Here is a 21762-nt window from a genome sequence, read left to right as displayed (position 1 = left end):
ATTATATATATCCCCCTTTTCCCCCCATTGACCCCCTCCACCTCCAACCTCCCCACCCTCACACCCCCAGGACTCATTTCCTCTTTGTACAATGTTCATTTGCTGAGAACTAGATAAGGCTACATGGGAAGCTGACTCATATACAAGTATATGCTTTGGTCTTAAAGTTAACTACATGTTCCTTATTTATGCATAAAAAATCCTACTCCACAAATTAAAATAAAGAATTTTAAAAAGATTTGAAACAATCATGGGGAAAGGTGTTAACAGTGTTGTCATATTAATAATTAGTTTAGGAAAACAAGTAGCTGAGTAACTTTGTCCTACTACCCTTTTCAAAGTTTGAGTGCATGGACCAACAAGTTAAATTTTTCTGAACATCAAGATATTAAGATTTTAATAATAATAATGATGATGGTGGTGATTATGGCTGACTTATTATAGTGAATCCTTCTTAGAAGCCAGGGACTATTCTAAACGCCATCCCCACACATAGTGACAGTGGCATAAAGAGGGTACCATTGCTCTTCCTGAATTACAGGTGGAACGGAACGTGGTACACAGAGTTGAAAGAATAAAGGAAGTTCTGGAAGAAGTAGGAAGTGACTAATATATTCCAAACACATATTTATTAGAGTAACACTAACAAGATGCTATTATACCCAGAAAAAAAAAATACTTTATGTCATCTCTAAAGAAAAAGGACAACATTTAATTTCATAGCCAGTGATTTCAAATTAATTCCTGTGTCTGAAGCTTACACTCCTGGAGGCCCTGCAAGGGGGGCAGTACCTTTCATCAGGATGGTCGGGTTTTTTTTGTTACCAGGGTGGGATAGCTTTTTCCAAAATGGACCTGCTCCTGCAATTCCTATTGCCCTTTTCTAGCTAACTTTAGGGGGATAAAATGTACAATATATTCAATTGATCATTCTTTTTTGAAAAAATTTTTTTTATTGATTTCAAAGAGGAAGGGAGAGGGGGAGAGAGATAGAAACATCAATCAATGATGGAAGAGAATCATTGATCAGCTGCCTCCTGCACTGCCCCTACTGGGGATCGAGCCTGCAATCTGGGCATGTGCCCTGACCAGGAATCAAACCATGACCACCCATGGTTCATAGGTCAAGGTTCAGCCACTGAGCTATGCCGGCCGGGTGATCATTCTTTTTTAAGGAAATGATTTGGGATTTCTAGTCAGCATTACCAGGATTTTAGTAACTCATCTATATCGATAATTAGAATATAGATGGTTAATTTGGGTTGGCATTCTTACTACCAGATATAAAAGGAATGAAATCATCAAATAAAACAATATTTACTATAGTTGTAACAGCACAGTTCTCCCACACTGGCCTATTTGACATGGCAGGACATGTGTTATCTGCTTTCAGGAGTTCCAGTGGAGAGCATCAGAGCATCTCTCGGTGAAGAGATTTTTAAAATATGTTATGAGGAAGATGAACACATCCTGGGTGTGGTGGGAGGAACCCTCAAAGATTTCCTAAATAGCTTCAGCACCCTCCTGAAGCAGAGCAGCCACTGCCAAGAAGCAGAGAAGAAAGGCAGGCGGGAGGCGGCCTCCATTCTCTGTCTGGATAAGGACCACGATTTCTTAAACGTTTACTATTTCTTTCCGAAGAAGATCACGTCCCTGATTCTTCCGGGCATCATTAAGGCAGCTGCTCACATCCTGTACGAAACCGAAGTGGAAGTGTCATTAATGCCTTCCTGCTTCCATAACGATGGCAGTGAGTTTGTTAATCAGCCCTATTTGTTGTACTCCGTTCATGTCACAAGCACCAAACCATCCCTGTCCCCGGGCAAACCCCAGTCCTCACTGGTCATTCCTGCTTCTCTCTTCTGTAAGACATTCCCGTTCCATTTCATGTTTGACAAAGACATGACAATTCTGCAATTTGGCAATGGCATCAGGAGGCTGATGAACAGGCGAGACTTTCAAGGAAAGCCTAATTTTGAAGAGTACTTTGATATTCTCACTCCAAAAGTCAACCAAACGTTTAGCGGAATCATGACTATGTTGAATTTGCAATTTGTGGTCCGAGTGAGGAGATGGGACAACTCTGTGAAGAAATCTTCAAGGGTAAGAGAAACATAATAGCATTTTGATTATGAAATCAATTATTTCATATTTAAGGACCAGAAACAAAAAAAATGGTACAAATGCAAATGCATCACTTCAAATGTTTTCTTAAAACATTTATATTTAAAAATAATTCTAAAATACTTTTAAGGCTGGAATAAATTTAAAATAAGGTCCTTTCTGCATGTATTTCTTCTCTACTTGACCCTTACTTCACAAATATTCATTGAATGTAGTCTACCCTTTACCATCTTTATGAAATATTTTACAACTGAATTATAAAAATATTTATATAAAATATGCTTGCAATCATCATCAGTTGACTTAATTTGGAATAAGAGGTCTTTTTCTATAACAAACAAACAAAACTACTTTTTTTTCTTATAGGAGCCAACTAAGTAAATTTCTTTACTCAATATTCAATAAATGGAAAAATCAATACCTTTTGATTAATTGTTAGAGGATGTGGGGAGAAATGTTCTGTCTCCTCCTGGTAGAGAACTTTGCTAATTATTTACTCTTAGCTTACGAAGTTTGCCAAGTCATAGTCAATAGTACAGCTAAGCTAATAGAGAGGCTTATGGTGCATATCAATTTTAGTCATGTATAACCCCAGCAGATACACTGTTTCCCCAAAATTAAAACAGCTTTATTGCTTTTTATCGTAAAAATTGTATAACTAAATATTTAAAAATTTGGTAATAATTAAAGATGTCCATTGTAGCAACAATAACAAAAACTCAATGACATTAGTTATCAAGCATGCTGTAATTCAGAGTATGCTTTATACAGGGAAAAATTTTGAGCCTGTAAAAATAAAGAAACATGAGGATTATACATTTGTGTTTAAAACAAAAATAATACTATTTATAACTTCCTTTTTTTCACTAAACAATCTATTTTGGCCATCCTTCCATGTCATTAGATATAGGGCTGTTTCACTTTTCAAAAGCTGTGTAGTATTCATTATAAGGTTGTCCTCCATGTAATCATCTGCTCTGAAAAGGACATTTGGATTGCTTTTGGCTCTGCCGTAGTGAGCAACACACATGTACATATTTGTCCACACTCATCCAAGTAAATCTTGTGATCCAGGATGATCATTTGAAGCCTCACCTCCCTGAAGGCTCCCTTGGTGCAATGGTTTCTGCTGGCTGCTCCTATCAAAAGGAAGTACAGTAGTCACATGCCACTTACTGAGAAAGCCTTGCAGGAAACATAGTTTGCACAGCTTATTGAAAAGTATGATCTATGTGTAAAGTATACTTTTCAAATACCTGCATACATTTTTAGAACTCACAGTAAATTGGAACTATATGAAAATATATTGTTCTTGGTCAGCAGGTAGAAAAAAAAATCAAGTTCAATACAAAGGGATGATCACTATCTCTACTTCCTCTCCTTTTGTCTCCAAAAATGGTGGAAACTTGAATCAGTCACAGCAATTGGTTCTCCTTTGCTTCACAGGTTATGGACCTCAAAGGCCAAATGATCTACATCATTGAATCCAATTCGATCTTGTTCTTGGGGTCACCCTGCGTGGACAGATTAGAAGATTTTACAGGACGAGGGCTCTACCTCTCAGACATCCCAATTCACAATGCACTGAGGGATGTGGTCTTGATTGGAGAACAGGCCAGAGCTCAAGATGGCCTGAAGAAGAGGCTGGGAAAACTGAAGGCCACGCTGGAGCAAGCCCACCAAGCCCTGGAGGAGGAGAAGAAGAAGACAGTTGATCTCCTGTGCTCTATATTTCCCTCCGAGGTGGCGCAGCAGCTGTGGCAAGGGCAGGTCGTGCAAGCCAAGAAGTTCAATAACGTCACCATGCTGTTCTCAGACATTGTTGGATTCACTGCCATCTGCTCCCAGTGCTCGCCGCTGCAGGTCATCACCATGCTCAATGCGCTCTACACCCGGTTTGACCAGCAGTGCGGAGAGCTGGATGTCTACAAGGTAGGGGTGGAGCAGGACGGGGCCCATTTTCCAGGCAAAAGTCACTGAGAAAAAGCACCGTAACTAGGATCTGAGTTATAAGCAAATGAAAGACCATCCTGGGAGCCACATCCTGGGAGTAGGCATTGTGCATTAATCACCTGGGTGTTGACCAGCCAGAAATAGCTCTGAATTTGATCAGAAAAAGAGAGGATTCCATGAGAAGACTGCCACATTGTCTTCTTAAGGAATAAGTGTAGAATGGGGAATGATAGACAGAGTGGAGGATGGGGTGCAGGACCCATGAGCAAGTGAAATTTAGAAGTCAATGAACATGACACTTGACTGAGTGGAGTTGCTAAGCATGGTATAATTCAGAGTATCTCTTGTACAGGGAAAGATTATCCTTTGTACCTGTAAAATGAAAGAAACATGGGGATTATACAACTCGTATTTAAAGAGATTAATTCAATTCAGAGTTAACATGATATTTTTATGGCCAGTTAGCAGAAACTCAAATTACCTACTTACAGCTTTATTGTAGAGCAGCCGATGGCAGCGATACCTAAATAAGAGAGACCTGTCTTCAAATCTTGTCTCTACCTGATGTGTTTCATTTGTGAAAGAGAAAATATTATCTACCCAAAGGGTTTATATGAATAAACCTACATATGTCCTATAAACTTTATGAGCGGGATTGTTATAAATATTATGGTAAATAATATCTGTTATTCATCAGGCAGCAGGATTTTTGGGGTGCTCGGGATGTACCAGCATCATTACATATTGTCCCCAACATGTAATCAGCTACTTTTAAAATGTAACTATTGTCAAAAGAAAGAACTAATGAAGAGATTTCATGTTCTGCCTTTAGAAGTAAAATTACATTTATATATATTTTACTGATATAACGTATTTTGCCTTGTTTTAGACATTATCATTAAGCACAAAGCATGCCTCTGATTTGTGTGGCTTGAAATCAACTCTTAATTTGACACATAACAATCTGGCATTTCAGAACTTAACCCAATACAAAATGATTAAGGAGAAACAAAAATTATTTATGGGAATATACAAGACCCTGCGCTTTTTTTTCAATTTAGATGCTAGAAGTAAGAACAAAATGAGAAAATAAAAAAACTTCCTTTAAAAACTCTAACAGGAAATTCCAGACAGAGCTATGATCCCTTGGGACAAAAATAGGCTCATGGATAATTACAGATAAAATAATTGGCTTTGGTTAGGTTAAGCTTGATGGCCTCTTGTGGAATCCGCTGTATTTTTTTGTAGACAGTTTCTATCTTGAGAATGTCTCCTCTCTCAGCAGAGTTGTGAGAAGGAAGGCTTGCTGTTCTTGGCAAACTACTGAGATTGATGTCAGAAGAAGTAGCCCTCTTCTTCAACTTGTTGAAACTTGACAAAATTGGTTATTTTGTCAAGTATTTAGAATCTATCCTCCTTACTACCAGGATGGTAGCCATAGAGTTCCCTGACTCACCCAACTGCAGCCTAAGCTCCTCAGTCACCTTCTTTCCTGTCCTTATGCCCACCTTCTCTCCACTCTGATTTCTCATGAAAATACATAGAGGTAGCTGTAAATAAGTAAGGAGGGTCTTAAAGACTAAATAAATCTCAGATACACAGAATGTATAATCATACGCCGACCTATGAGTGTCATGGCTTCCAAGGAATAGTCAAGTTTATTTATTCAGGGACCTGATCATGCCAGGACTTTATTTAACATCATTTTCCAGCATTCCATCTTTTGGTCATCTTTTTGTGTTAGTATTTATTTATCTATTGTTTTAGCAAATATCTACTGCTTACCCAGCATTTTCCAGCATGGGTAGGCAAAATCCCTGTGAGAAGAGTTGACGTGTGTGTGTGTGTGTGTGTGTGTGTGTGTGTGTAGGTGGGGGGAGGGTACTGGCAAATACTAGGTTTCCATATGACCTACTAAGCCCCATTTCACACAAGTCTGGACCAGGTGCTATAATAGCACAGAGAATGGGCACAAGTAGGGGTGAGGGTTCTACTTCTAATTAGTAACACTTTTTTGAGCACTTGTGATATGTTAGCCTTTCAGTTAAGCACTTCATATATATTCACTGCTGAGGCAAAGCTTATGGGAGGCATTGCTGCCTGGTTCATTCATTGGTGAACATACTGGGCACTGATAGGAATTAGTAAAATAGACAAACTCAGAGAGCTTACATTCTACTGGGGCGGGGGGAAGACAATAAACAGATGAGTAAATATATAGTATTTCATGTCGTGTAAATTCTGGAAGAAAAATAAAGCAGGTTAAGGGTGAGAAGTGATTGCTGTTTCATAGAGGGTAACCTTTCTCATAAGGAGATGTTTTGGAGGGGCTGAAGGAAATGAGGGACAAACCAAATGGTTATCTGCAGAAAGGTTATTTCAGGCAAAGGGATAGCAAGTAGGAGCCTGTTTGGTATATTTGAGAGAAAACAGGAGAAGCCAGTGGTATTGAGACAAAGTGAGCAACAGGGAGAATTGACAGGGAGTGTCAGGAATTCGCAGACAAGCTGGTCAAAAAGAAACTTGGGCACCTTATAAGGGTTTCAGCATTTATTCTGAGTAAACGTTTACATCTCTTTTTCCTTTTCTCACCTCCATTTCTCCACACTGGAAGCTGTGGATAAGAAGAATGAGATGATTTGATAAGTTACAATAAATATTTAGAAAAGAAAAATGTGATTATTACAATTTGGTGGATTTAAATTAATTGTTAGCTTTTTGTAGCCAGTATCATAGACAAAGAACACTGAGATTGTTACTATATGATCCTTAATTTCTGCTGTAAATTATATGCTATAATTCTTCCTGAGCTTTTTATTTGTAATGTGGAAAATCTGTTATGCGTAGGTGGAGACCATTGGCGATGCGTATTGTGTGGCTGGGGGATTACACAAAGAAAGTGATACCCATGCTGTTCAGATAGCACTGATGGCCCTCAAGATGATGGAGCTCTCTGATGAAGTCATGTCTCCCCATGGAGAACCTATCAAGGTAAACTAGACCATATATTGTCCAGGAAATGAGAATAAATGCTTAGTTAGTTATCAAAAGAATGGTGTGCCTGGCCTGTGTGGCTCAGTGTTTGAGCCTCAACCTATGAATCAGGAGGTCATGGTTCAATTCCCGTTTAGGACACATGCCCAGGTTCCAGGGAGCATGCAGTAGGGGGCATGCAGGAGGCAGCTGATCAGTGATTCTCTCTCATCATTGATGTTTCCATCTCTTTCTCCCCCTCCCTTCCTCTTTCTAAAGAATGATGTATCAGTCAGGGTTTAGTTGCAGAGAGCAAATTCTCACTTGTTGAAGCAGGAGAACATTTACCACCTGGTATGGAATGGTTCCCAGAATCATTGGGAGGACCAAAGAAGCCATCTATAAGTTGAGCTTTTTAAAAATGGGTCCTAAAGCCACATTTCAGCGCCACTGCTTTTTCCTCTGTTGGGAAGCTGGCTCCAGAACTATACCACCGTAGCCAGTCAGGAAAAGGTTGTGTTCTGAAAGCTGCTGCCTCTGCTGCTGGCTACAGAACACAACTGCACGCACCTCCTCTAATCTGGATCAGCGACGTGAATTCCTTTATCCTGACCCTCACAAAATGAGCACCTGGGAACTGGGCTCTCCACTAAGCACCCACAGAAAACCCAAAGCTTCCGCACTTGTAAGCATCCCAAGTGGAGTCCCAGCAGAAATCCTGGCTCCCAAATCTCATGCACGTGGCTCTGAGTCACTGGACCTAAACGCATCTAGGTGCTGCCAGGGAGTTTGGAATATGTAGTTTTTAGTGTTCCAGTAACTGCAGGGGAGGACATCACAGTAGAATGAATGTTGACTGTTAATCCACCAGTATTTTCCAGGACACATAAAATTCTAAAATGTCTAGATCAGTCAGACTCCAGAATAATATTTCATTGCACATGAAAAAATAAAATGAACACACTAGGCATTGGTTCAATAGACAGAACATGAGCAGGTTATGTTTATTTGTAGCACTGTAGTCAATCTGGCACTCCATTTTTATCAAATAGGCCTCAATTGATTATTCAGAAGTAGGCCTTTGAAGGGAATAGAATCCTACCTGGTATGCTCTAGATATAGGGAGAAGAAAGAAAAAAAACAAAACTATAATATTTAGAAGTTTAGTCTTGGCCCTCGTCACGATTAGTAGACACCATACATGCAAGTCATCATGTTGGTTTTACAAGTCGACTGTCTTTCCAGTTACATGTTACAGTGTGACACATTTTGTATATTGAGTTCTGTAAAAATACAAACCTTTTATTACGCATGGATTCTGTGCATCGGAAATTAGATGACGCATAACAGGGATACCACACCTCAGCTCAGTCTCTAGTTCCTCAGCTGGGAACACTCAAAGGGTTGAGGGCAGTTGGAAGAGCTGGATGTACCACTTGGAGCTGGAGGATCCATTCTGACGTGGCTGCTTCACTTACATGCCTGGTTCCTTGCTCACTGGCGATGGCTGAAAGGTTGGGCTCAGCTAGGACTGTCAGTCCATGTGCTTACGTGGTGTAGACTCAGAGTAGTTACACTTCTTACATGGTGGCTTATGTCCCAGGGAACTTGATTGGTGGCAGCATGGCCTTTTATGACCTAACCTTACGAGACACAAAGTGATGCTTCCATTCTATTCTGTTGGTCAAAGCAATCATAAGCCTGCCCGGAGGGGAGGAGATAGAGCTCATGTCTTAATGGGGAGAGTGTGAGATAAATTGTGGCTATTTTAAAAGCATCACAGCAGACCTAGCCGGTTTGGCTCTGTGGTTAGAGCGTCAGCCCGCAGACTGAAGGGATTGAAGGGTGTGAAGGGTCTCAGGTTCCATTCTTGTCAAGGGCACATGCCTCGGTTGCAGGCTAATCCCCGGCCCAGTTGGAGTGCGTGCAGGAGGCAATCAATCAAAGTGTCTCTCTCACATCTATGTCTGTCTCTCTCTCTCTCTCTCTCTCTCTCTCTCTCTCCTTCCCTTCCACTCTCTCTAAAAATAAATGGAAAAAATATCCTTGGGTGAGGATTAACAAATAAAAAATAATAATAAAATCATCACAGCATCTTACTTTTAATTCTCTCTCTCTCTCTCTCTCTCTCTTTAGTTTTGATGAGGAAAATCATAGCATTAAAGTAAATGCTTAAAATATCCACATTAACAATAAAATCAGTGGTTTCCACATAAATGGATTTTGTAATTAAAATGTGTATGTTTGAGCCAGGGGGATTTTTGTTATTTGTAGAAATGTATTTTTAGAGTTTTGCAACTGGAGGAATTATTTATAGCTAGTTTCAAAGACAATTACCTGAGTAATAAGAGTCTAGCTTTAATGACCTGTAAAGTGAGATGTTAAGCATACCTTTTATTTGTTCTAACCTACAGTCCTCGGGACTATCTGATGGCTTTAGGAGCTGCCTACGAAACATCACAGAGGCAGAAGGGAAGAGCATTTTCAGTAGAGAGAGAATCCTTATTGTGTACTGGGGGCAGGGGAGCATATTGTGACAAACATCATCTCATTTAATAGTTACAACAGCATTATGAAGAGGAAACTACAATTCACTGGTGGACAAAAGTGGTCAAGTCTCCCATGCATCTGTGTTTGGAGTTATGTCTATCTGGCTTCAAAGCCCAGGCTTACCCTGGCTGATAGCTCAGTTGCGGTTCTATCCCCCATCAGGGCATGTACAAGAATCAACCAATGAATATATAAATAAGTGGAACAACAAATGGATGTTTTTCTCTCTCTGCCCCCGCCCCCCCCCCCCCCCCCCCCCCCGCCTCTAATCTGGTTCTCAGCAACCACTTCCTGCTTCCTGTGTTATTTTTTACTTAAATATTGCAATTCCCTTTCTCTAGTTGTTAGTCATTTGAATAGTAGAGTAATGTTTGGCATAAAGTTATTTTCCTCAGAATGTACACTTTATATAGGGAGAGCTAGCAACTTTTGCTCCTCTCTGACCATGTTTTGGGAAACAACAACTGTAATCCAGAAGTTATGTCTATCTCACTTGATAGAGCAGTTTCACATAAACAACTCATAGACACTGTCTTGTCACGGTGGTGACAGCGATAGGTATGCGTGGAAATCTGTCTCAGATACTGAAGAGGTGAAATAAGAGTGCTTTGTGCAATAAACCTAAGGGCATACGTAGAGAAAAGTTAAGAGGTGTAGCTGATTCTTCTCCGATAATTTTTAATCAACTGTGAGTAGAGGGAAGTTGGCTGAGGTTTGAGGAAGGAGGGAGTGGTGTGGTTAAGAGCAATTGTTACAATACTTTAGACAGGGCATTCAAACAACACTGACAAGTGGGAAGAATTTTAACCCATGACCAGGAACATTGTGGTACGTTTTTTGCTTTCAGATGCGAATTGGACTGCATTCTGGGTCGGTTTTTGCTGGAGTTGTTGGAGTTAAGATGCCCCGTTACTGTCTTTTTGGAAACAATGTCACCTTGGCTAACAAATTTGAGTCCTGCAGTGTACCACGGAAAATCAATGTCAGCCCAACAACCTACAGGTACTGATTGCACTGACCACCTAAACTAAACTCTATTCTTTTACTATTTCACTGGGGGAAATGGGAACTGGTTCTAGAGGGAGTAAAGTACAACTTCTACCCCATGTGGACATCTGCCCTGGACCTATGGCTGCGATTCTTGAATCTTTCTGCTATCAAGAATTCCCTAAATGGTTTTATTTTTCCAATCTATTTTTCTTACAAATTTTGAACTTTTTTTTTGAAGATGATCTAATGAACATGTCTTATGAGAAGTGAGTGTCATTTCTCATTTGACATTTTGTGTTTATCTGTAAGTTTATTTCAAAAGCCTGGGATTCGTATTCAGCAGACGTGTCTTACAAGTTCCAAATACCAGATGTGAGATCTTGAGCAAAGCACTTAACAAATTCAAGTGATATAAAGGTTATGATTATAATTACCTTACTAATAGGAGATGTTGGGCTAATCTGGATATAAAAATGTTTTTTAATTTACCAATCACCTATAGTTTTATACATTTTATTTATTAAACCCTTATAGTTATATTCATTTTTATAGTTAATTTTTAAATATTTCAAACATACAGAAAAAATTTAAAGAAAATATGATACCGTGTAACCAATACTAATATTTAACAAATGTCAACATTTTGCCATATTTGTTTCAGATCCCTGTTTTATGAAAGAAACAAAATATGACAGGCTCCTGGCCCCCATTTTCTCTCTGATATGCTGGACTTTATATCCCTTAAGGTTTGTAGGAACATCTGAGAACGTGTACTTCCTGAAGACAGGCAGGCTCCTAAAGAGAGAGGCGGGAAGGCACCGAATAGAGCAATAGCTCATCTTGCTCTGTTTACCAGGAAGGAAAATGGGCAGAAAGAGGCCAGAGGTGTAACTCTTTTCATTTAAGTTCCTCCAGATTAAAAAAAATATAAAGTCAGAGAAAAGTAAATTTCCACTGGCCCTGTTCATATTCTTTTACAACTTGCCTTGAACCTACTCAACATATTTGGAGATTTTTTTTCCTTGATGAAATGTAAATCTAGGTCCTATAAATCTAGTTCATTTATTAAAACTATTTCTAATGCAGGGGTGTACTGGTAAACCAGCTTTGGGAAGTAAAGTGGAGAATCCCTGATTTCTAGAATTTACCAATTTTTATGGTGTAAATACTCCTTCCATGGCAGGTTTTAGGCGACTGATAGTTTGCAAAATTCTTGAATGTTAAAAGTTCACTCTCAGGAGCTAGGACAAGCCAAATCAAGTATGTTACTATGTCACTATATGTGCAGGTGATATAATATATATTCTAGAGTATGAATAAGCAAGAATCTATCTTCTCCCCAAGGTTAATTAGAGTATATCAAGTTTTCATTATTATAAAAGTGACTTGATATTCTTACACATATATCTCTAGATATTATACCTATACATGGTATTCCCAGATCATAGGCTGTACTGTTTCAACTTTACTAAAAATCAATTAGCTGCCCAAATTGCTTCTACCAATTTGTATTCCACCAACAATGTATGAAGGTTTGTTTCTCTTCTCCAAAGCTTGATATTATCAGACTAATTAATTGTTACCAATATGATGAGTGTTAGGTGATATCTAATTGACGTTTAATCAGTCTTTTGTAATTGAGTTATTTAATCTTCACAACTATCCCCATTTTCCAAAGTTAGAAAACTGACATCTTTGTTGCTATTCAACAACAGAGTTTGAAGCTTATACTTTGGAATTCTGTAACTTTTTATTATATATCACCAAATATTATGCCTTATAAATAATAGGCCAAAAACATTTATGAATTCATGACTAAAACATCAGTAGAAGCCCATGGTCTAGTTGGGCAGATGTGATGAGTAATCTAATCTTCTGTAGGAGTTGGTTTTGATTCCAGAATTATTCAACATTTTTCATCCATGGCCTAAATAATAGATTAGAGAGATGCTTATTAAGTTTGCATTTGACAGAAAGTTAGGGAAGCAAATAGAAAGATGAGTAACTTAACCAGTGGGATCATAATTAAAATGAGTTTAGCATAATGAAGAAGTAGTAGCAAATTAAAAAAATTGGGTATCAGTATGTACAATTAAATCTCATTTTAGTCCTATTAACCTTGGATTTGTAAAAATTCTATTGAGAGATCAAAAGCTCTTCTTACAGTATTTTATACATATGCATAAAGCTTATGTAGAACTTTTCCTTTATAACTTCTTGCCCATGAGTACTTCTGAGTAATATTTACAAAATAAATGAATTGATAAATGGCAATGTTTTAACTCTTTCAACTTAGGAAGACTTATTCTATAACATTATATTTATAGGGTGTCATTTTTTTTGCTATTGTTAGACCTTTGGATTATTTGGGGGTTCCCCCCATTACTGTGAATTATACTGTTATTCAGATTATAGATTATATCTTTGCAAAATATTTTAAAATTAATTTTTTGAATATGAGTGAAATGGATTATTTGGGTAGAATTTTCTTGTGGTTGTGAATTGTTTTCCATTGTACTTCTTCTGTGAAGATGTTTGTTAACATCATTAGGAGCTTTATGTCAATCACAGTGAACACGGTTTATTAATATTTTGAGGAATATTCATTTATTTATGTTGTCTTTTCTTGCATATAGGGTAATATTTTATTTTACTCTTTCAGATTACTCAAGGACTGTCCAGGTTTTGTCTTTACCCCTCGATCAAGGGAGGAACTTCCACCAAACTTCCCCAGTGAAATTCCGGGAATCTGTCATTTTCTGGAAGCTTATCAACAAGGAACAAATTCAAAACCATGGTTCCAAAAGAAAAATGTTGAAGATGGCAATGCCAATTTTTTAGGCAAAGCATCAGGAATAGATTAGCAAAATATGTCCCTGATTATTAGTCTTTGGGGTTTGATTCCTTCGAGCATGTGTGGAATCTCTGAGAGCACTTTAGGATGCAGATGGATAAAAACAGTATTAAAATTTCAGGAGCTCACGATCTACTTATTCTTCCACTTAACATGACAAACATGTATTCACTTCAATACTTCAGCTCTCCAGTGAAAATAAAAAAAAGAAACCTCGAAAAGTGACCTTTGGGGGAGATTTCTGTTATATATCACTTATTATCTGTACTCAAAATTTAGCACATTGTACATATATCAGGTAATTGTAGCAACCTATACAATGTGATGAAGTCACTTGCAATCTTGTGTCCTGGTGGAATGCTATGGTTATTAGAGTGTGTTTGTGATAGCATTGCCTTACAAAAGCTTTTGAACAGAAATTATAGTCTTCAATACCATAAGCTCTTGGAACTTTTCAACTCTGAATTTTATTACATTTTCTCATTTAATTTTTAGCTTATATAACAAAATAGATTGAGGTTTTTCTCTGTTGCACTTTTTTTCTTTTTAAGGAAATAAGGAATTCTGGGTTAGATGCAATATGAATATAAAATAGGTCTTCTGTAAATATCAAAGATTATTTTATAAAAATATTCTCCACCACATAATGTGTCATTAACAATAAATGTTTCCTTTTGTTTGACATTTTTTATTCCATATATGGTAAAGGCTATTTTAATTCATATTAGCATTTTCATTCTTATTCATTCATTTCTATTTTACAGTATTCAGTATAAAAGAGGCTTATAGCCTATATTAAAATGCAATATCATTCTGATTTAATTTAATCAGAAGCAACATGGGAGTAAAGTAAGCATTTAGGGAACAAACTATAAAATACAGAAACAAGATATTTACAACATGCATACATTCACCCACGCCACCTCACAACACACAGAGGAATTTGGCTCTATTTCAGCAGACATGCTCTATTGCCATGCTGAGCCATATAAAGTTACAGTAAGAAAATTTTAAGTTCACAAGTGGGAAATAAGACTTGTTCTTTTTCTGACTGTATTTTTAAATACTTGTGTTGAATAATTTAGTGTGTGTATATTTCCTAAGAATCATGAGGGTTTTTTTTGTTTTGTTTGTGTGGGGTTTTTTGGTCTCACTAAGTACACATCTGTGAATGTTTTATTCTAGTTGAAATATCTCAATGATATTCTTTAAATAGAATGTTAGTGTTGATGAAGAAAATTATGCTGTGATTTTATTATGGAAAATTTTAAACATTTTTTTCTGGAGCTTGAACTTTAATTTTTAATGATGTTAGTCTAAGATCTCTGGTGAACTAAACCTAAATAGGGCTTTTATTTTAAAAGAGCTCAACTTCAAAGCAAGAGAAAAATGATCATTATCATTTTTAAATCACCATTAGCAGAGCCATAGATACACTGAACTCTTATTTGGGGTTCTAAAAAATAATTCAATTTAAAAATTATTTAATTATTTTCACTAGTTCCCAGGCTACCCCATAGTAACCTCAGGAATAAAAAGTAATTACTGATTGGCCTTTAGTATCCCATGTGTACCACTATAGATATTACAATGATTATTATTTACTGATTCCCCAATATTTTAAAGGACTTAATGTGTCTCATTAAATACCAATCTTATTGTTATAGGTGTTGGGAAAATATAGTTACAATCTTACAATTATATGAAGTTAATAAAAATATGTAAAAGGAAAATAAAGAAAAATACATTTTTCCATCTGTAATGCAACCCTCAGTATAGGGAAAATAATAGGAATTAAAGGAAATTTAAAGGCATACAATAAAATGTCACCTTTATAAAAATATTTAAACAGACCCCAATTTGTTAATTTGTTTTCTTAAGTTTTTAAGCTAATTAGAATTCACAAATATTTCTTTCTGTGTATGTTTCTAATGTGTGTGAGTTCACCCCAAAACCCATAGAGGAAAATATAATCTGAATAAAAGCTATCTGAGAATTCCTTGTACTAGTCCTACAACCTTTCTATAAGTTTGACATTTTATCTAAATAAAAAAGTAAGCAAACATGTATTTTCCCAGACAAATGAAATAATCTGTGATAGGTTCCCCAGGCCAGCCTATAAAGGCTCATTAATTATGGAATACTTTGTGGACCTTAAGCAAGATGAACATACAACATTCCCATGATAGAATGCATTCAAAGTCCATAACGGGGTGCTAAAAACTTGAAGGAATTTCCTTTCCCTTTCTATTCAATTTGGAGGATAGAGGTTATGGATACATTTCCAGATCCAGACCACTGACAGTAGCCAGGAGCAGAGAATTGGAAAGGTATGTTCTCAAGGAAACAGGGACCAAAATAGGAGCTCTGTTTCAGGAGTGGAATTGAGGATGGAGAAAAGAATGGACAGAGAGGGCTTATGACAGGGTGGGGGGCTAAGAGTTTGGAATCTTTTTTTTTTAATATATGTTTTATTGATTTTTTACAGAGAAGAAGGGAGAGGGATAGAGAGTTAGAAACATTGATGAGAGAGAAACATCGATCAGCTGCCTCCTGCACACCCTCTACTGGGAATGTGCCCGCAACCAAGGTACATGCCCTTGACTGGAATCGAACCTGAGACCCTTCAGTTTGCAGGCTGATGCTCTATCCACTGAGCCAAACCAGTTAGGGCAAGAGTTCTGAATCTTGTTGCCAGAATAACTATTCTAAAAAATAATGTGGGTCTAGTCCCCATTGGTTTAGCTCAGTAGGTAGGGCGTTGGCCCTAGTTGAGGTGGGTGCAGGAGGCAGCCAATTGATGTGCCTCTCTCACATCAATGTTTCTCTCCATCTCTCCCACTTTCTTCCATTCTCTCTAAAAATCAATGGAAAAATATCCTCAGGTGAAGAATTTAAATAATAATAATAATAATAATGTGGGGTCCCAAGACTGCTTTTCAATCAGATGGTTTTTCCTGAGAATTCCATGAGCTGTTTCATTTATCCTGATTTTTTTTTAATTTTCACTCACAGCTTCTTGCCCAATTATTAAATGTACAGTACACAAAATAAATTTGCCTTTATACCTATTTCTTAAGCAAGCATAGAGTTCCATGGTTGTTTTCTAAAGATGTCTGCATCAAGAAGCAAAAAGAAATAGAGTTAAAAAAGTGTCTTCCCATTTTTCTTCATCTTTTTATTTCTATCTAGATTTTGTAAGAACAGGCAAAGTTTGAACCTAAATATGAATAGTTTCACTTGCTCATTTTCATTTATTTAATCATCAGTTCTTGAATAACTACCATGTGCCAGGAATAATGCTGTCTTTTGGAATTCAAAGATAAGACATGACCCATTCTATCAAGAAAATAAAATTAAAAATAAACATAAGATAAATAATTTCAAAATTCTGTGGGAGCACTAAGTGCTTGGAGAAGTGTCTTGGTCTTAGAGGAGTTCATCCAGCAGAGGGGGAAGGACTTGACCAAGCAAGTAAACCAGCACACACGAAGAAATGGAGTCTTGGGGGTGCATAGCCTGTCCTAGGTGGCAAGTTGCCCTGGATGAGGTGGAGGGGAAGAGAATAAGGACAGAAAGACCACTTAGCTACAGATCATGAAGAGGGCTCTTTTTTCATGATAAGATGTGTGATTTTGATGATGGTGACGGTAATCATCATCATTATTCATTTCCATAAAACGCTTTGTTCAAAACAAATCTTACAAATGGAAAAAAAAAGTGCAAAACAGAAAAAAGAAGCAGACCATTAGCTTCCACTTTCTTCCCTAACACTTTTTAAACCAGTAGGCAAAGGAGACACCAAAGGCTAAAGGAAGAAATGGTCTGATCATGTGTGTGTGTTTGAAAGGCAGTGTCAGAAACAGCATGGATAAGGGTTGATGTTTCTTTGCATAGATGACCAAGTGAACATTCTTCTGTGTCTCAGAAGACAATGGTTTGTGCTACATCCTGGGTATTTTACCCAAAGTACGAACATAAAGCTGGGTGTCTGGCATAGGAATTTCATATCACTTCCAAGGCCACTATTCCTTCACATCCTTTGGTAGGAAGGAAGGAAGAGTTGTTTCAGCATTTTACTAACCTTCCCTTCAAATTCTTCTCTGTGATATTACCAGTCACACAAGGCAGACCCTTCCAGGCCTGTCCTGTGGTTAGGTTAGCAGCTGTCCTAGGACGGAGCACAGTGTTCTATGGAGGGCCTAGCCAGTGAAAGAGACTGCCTATTTCACATAGTTCTGGGGATGGACTTGGCCCCCTGACATTTCTCAAGCCGGAAAGTGCCCAAATGGAGCTTTACATACAAAGCCTGAAGGAAGTCTAGGGCTATCTAATGGTTTGAAAGCCACATGCAAATCCCTGTTAAAGCAACAGTTAATCATCTCAAAGAGAATGTGTGAGTGAATTGTTGTAGTAGTTTAAAGTGTAATGATCTTATGTTGGGGGCCAGATGTAAGCTGGCAAGGTCCTTGTACCTGTAGGGGCTAGCAAGGCTGGGATCCTTACCCACACAGTTTTCCCAGACTTGTTTGGATGGCGTTTATCAGTAGAATAAGAGCAACATTTATAGAATGAGAATAGCCTTTCATAGCTTACCAAGAAGTCTGTAACTATTTACTGAGATATGCTGTACTGAGAACTTGTCCTTCTGCTGTGTCCCTCCCTTAGAGATTAAGAGGAACAAAGAATACATTCCTCTTGATAGACCTCCTATTCAGTGTGTTATGTATAAATAGGATTGTGTGGCTAATAAAGTTGCTTCAGTTCATCAAGAGAACTGGGGTCCTCCCGACCCCGCTTTCCTGTCTTTCTTTCTTTTCTCAATTCCCACCTCCCTGCCTCAGCCCGGCTCAACCCTGTCAGGCTGGCCCTGACAGATCTGGCGCCTGAGCTACGGGACTGAGGAACTGGGAAAAAGACGGTGAGGAACTCCGTCGGGCTTGGAGAGACGACGGTGAGGAACTCCTCCGGATAAAGAGTGCACTGGTTAAGGTAAGGGAGGAGCAATTTTTTGATAGTCGGGAGTAAAGCATGGGGCAATTAGAATCTAGAGAAAATGCCCTTTATGGGCAAATGTTAAAGTCTATGCTTAATAGTAGAGGAACTAAGGTTAATGACAAGCAAGTAGAAAATTTTCTAAAATTCATTCAGGAGGTCTGCCCTTGGTTTCCCGAGGAAGGAACCGTTAACTTAGAAACGTGGCAGAAAGTTGGAGAACAAATGCGTGATCATTATAAAGCCCTTGGGCCAATTAAGACCCCGGTTGATGCATTTTCCTTATGGAATTTAATACGGGATTGTTTAGATCCCAGGCATGACCATAATCAACCGTCTCTTAAGCCAGAAAAAAAGGAGAAACAGCATGATAGCACAAAACAGGGGTCTAAAAAAGACAGTATATTAAAAGGAAATAATGTAATTTTTAAAGGCAATTTAACTCCTCAAGATGAGGGGGATTTTGAGGAAGCTGCTGCTCTTTGTCATGATAATAATACAGGTATTGTTCAGGCAAAAGAGGAGGAAGAATATTTTTCTGCTGGAACTGAAGAGGGCAGTGATATAGAGGATGTGTTGGAATGCTTTTTAGAAAAATTAAAGCTTCTTGGCAAGAAAAAGAGAAGCTGCGGGGGCCGTTCCCGCAGCTCTCAGCTGCCTTGTGCAACACCAGTTCCACTTTCCCCTCTCCAGATGGCTTTGCAGGAAGCACGAAAGTGTGGTGAGGAATTGGGCATTCATGCCTTCCCTGTTATGGAACAGGTGAACCCTCACACGGGACAGCGTGAGCGTGCTTATGAACAGCTTCCTTTTAAAACCTTAAAAGAGTTAAAAACAGCCTGTGCTCAGTCAGGGCCCACTTCCCCTTATACTTTAACCATCTTGGAAACTATGGCCTCAGAGGCTCTCCCACCTAATGATTGGAGAGCTATTGCCAAGGCTTGTTTATCAGGAGGGGATTATCTCTTGTGGAAATCAGAATATGATGAAAAGGCTAAGGAGCAAGCTTCTCGTAATCGAGCTGCCCAGATTAATATTTCTTATGAAATGCTGGTAGGTGAAGGAGTCTATGCTGATACCCATAATCAAATTCAATACCCCCAGGAAGCTTATGAACAGATTAATGGAGCTGGGATTAGAGCCTGGAAAAAGCTGCCCACCTCTGGTCAGAAAACAGAGGAGCTCTCAAAAATTATTCAAGGGCCAGATGAAAAGTATCAGGATTTTGTCTCTCGGCTATTACAGGCTGTTGGCTGAGTAGTGGTGGATAGAGAGGCTGGCATGTTAATAGTTAAACAGTTGGCATATGAAAACGCCAACACTGCCTGCCAAGCTGCACTGCGCCCTATCAAAGACAGGGGACTCTCTCAGATTATATCCGCATTTGCGCAGATATTGGTCCCTCATATATACAAGGAGTTGCCATTGCAGCTGCATTAAAGGGAACCACCACTGAAGGAATTCTTCAGCAACAATTTAGCACAGGGAAAAGTCCAACATACAAGTGTTACACTTGTGGAGGAACAGGACACATAGCAAAACAGTGTCCTTCTAATAAAGGGATTAATAAAGGAAATGGCAGAGGTCCCAAACAACCTGGACTATACCCTAAATGTAAAAAAGGAAAACATTGGGCAAATGAGTGTAAATCTAAGACGGATGTCCAGGGAAATTCTTTGCCTCAACACCAGTCGGGAAACTACCAAAAGGGGCCAGCCCAGCCACAACAAATAACAGGGGCATTGTCTATTTACCCTCCTGTCCCTGTGCCGTCTCAAGGCCAGCAGGCTGCACAGTATCCAGTCTGCCACAGAAAACAAAATAGATACAAGAGCTATTCCAAGCAACCCCCGGAAGTACCGGGCTGGACCTTGGATCCATAGGAATAAGACATTCTGTCTGCCCTGAGTGCTGCCCTTGCCTACTGAAATAAACAAAATATCATTAGATTTAAAACCTTCCACATAGAGAAGAAATGACAATTTCCTTGCATTTCTGATACAGCTACAGCAAATGCCACCGGATCTGAAATTTAAAAATACGTCTGGGATTTCTAATAAAGGGTGTTAAAAGGTTAACTTCAAGGCTGAAAAGGAAATTCAGTATAATTGTCTCTGTTACAAAAATTTGCCAAAGAATATGCCTTAAAATAATAAATTAGATTTAAATCTCAAGAATTATTGAAATATATTAATTATAAAAATCTAAGTAGCCCAGGTAAAAGACGGCTACCCCCTCTATTTAAGGCTGGCTTCCCAAAGCAATTTCTAATAGAGGAAGGGCTAGCCTCTCTTCCCCCAACAGAGCAGGTAGGCCAAAAATTTCCTGCCAGTGACAACTTTTAAAGAGAGGCTTGCTTCTCAGTTTCCCATCCTTAGTAGAAAGAATGTAACTAATTTGCATTTTAATGGTTACCTGTTTTCAGTCAATGGCACCCTGAAGCTTTGAGAGTTTACTAACTTAAATTAGATATTCTGAAATAACAAAATGCTAAAATATTAATCTAAATTTCCCTCAAGAAAAATCTAAAGGACAGAATTAAATCTATTGATTATGTCATGTATTTTTAAAGTTTATTCTTAAAAATGTTACTGATTGAGAAATGCTAAATATTTAACTTGCCAGCTAAAAGTTTAAAGTTCTGGTTAAATAAATTGGGAGAAATCATATAATTATAGTAAAATTTCAACATTTGTCTAATTGAAAAAAGAAGATAAATTTTATAATCCCAACCAAAATTTTTAAATACAAAGATCAGTTTTAATTTAATTGATATCTCTTAATAATTATAAAAGGTATATAATCTTTAAATTATATATACACATATATATTTAATACTCTTTTAAGTAAGATTTTAAAACTATAATCAAGGAATGACTTTAGGACATTTCATGGGCCCTGAAATGTCTTCAAAAGTTTATTCTCTCTTCTTAAAGGATTTTTTAATAAAGGCAATTTAATATACTTGGAATCACATAGAAAGCTTTATCAAATAAAAGTTAATAAATATATATTTTAAGTTTTTGCCTCTAAGAAAGGGCAAAACAAGTTATTTTATTTAAAATTTCTTAAAATACAACAGTAGAATTTTAAGATATAATTTAAAATAACAAAAGCTCATTAATAATTTTTAATATTTTACAACAGCATATTAGCATTTATTCAAAACAAGCTTACAAACTAATTGTTTGGCAGCAATTTAATAAGAACATGAAAGGATTTTATCCCTTCCACTGTGTGGAAGGCCCCGTGGGAAGGCACTTAAGCATTCTATATTGACCTTTCTTGCCCTTTTTGCCAAGGGGGTCCCTCTTCCAATTACC

The 21762-nt window shown here is 37.8% G+C and overlaps 2 protein-coding genes across 5 annotated transcripts in view; both read left to right on the top strand.

The window, feature by feature from the left end:
• The window catches only part of GUCY1A1 (guanylate cyclase 1 soluble subunit alpha 1), a 52228-nt gene extending 33792 nt beyond the window's left edge, over positions 1-18436 (top strand). For all 4 annotated transcript variants that reach the window (XM_070415422.1, XM_070415421.1, XM_070415423.1 and 1 more), the window contains exons 5-9: positions 1394-2103; positions 3571-4056; positions 6925-7068; positions 10448-10602; positions 13253-18436. In XM_070415422.1, coding sequence (XP_070271523.1) covers positions 1394-2103; positions 3571-4056; positions 6925-7068; positions 10448-10602; positions 13253-13454 — 1697 coding nt within the window. In that variant the 3' untranslated portion in view covers positions 13455-18436. The remainder of the gene's footprint in view (positions 1-1393; positions 2104-3570; positions 4057-6924; positions 7069-10447; positions 10603-13252) is intronic.
• Positions 18437-18449: 13 nt separating this feature from the next.
• LOC139010670 (endogenous retrovirus group K member 10 Gag polyprotein-like) lies at positions 18450-20368 on the top strand. Its single transcript, XM_070415425.1, is given in 2 exon segments — positions 18450-19778; positions 19781-20368. Coding segments are annotated over 2 exon segments (1845 nt in total). The 5' UTR covers positions 18450-18475; the 3' UTR covers positions 20323-20368.
• The last annotated feature ends 1394 nt before the right edge of the window (positions 20369-21762 follow it).

Source organism: Myotis yumanensis, unplaced genomic scaffold, assembly GCF_028538775.1.
Source record: "Myotis yumanensis isolate MYYU_CA2020_CCGP unplaced genomic scaffold, mMyoYum1.0.hap1 SCAF_5, whole genome shotgun sequence".
NCBI classification, from domain to species: Eukaryota; Metazoa; Chordata; class Mammalia; order Chiroptera; family Vespertilionidae; genus Myotis; species Myotis yumanensis.
The sequence above is the reverse complement of the archived record's forward strand: the minus strand, read 5'-3'. Positions and strand labels throughout refer to the sequence as shown.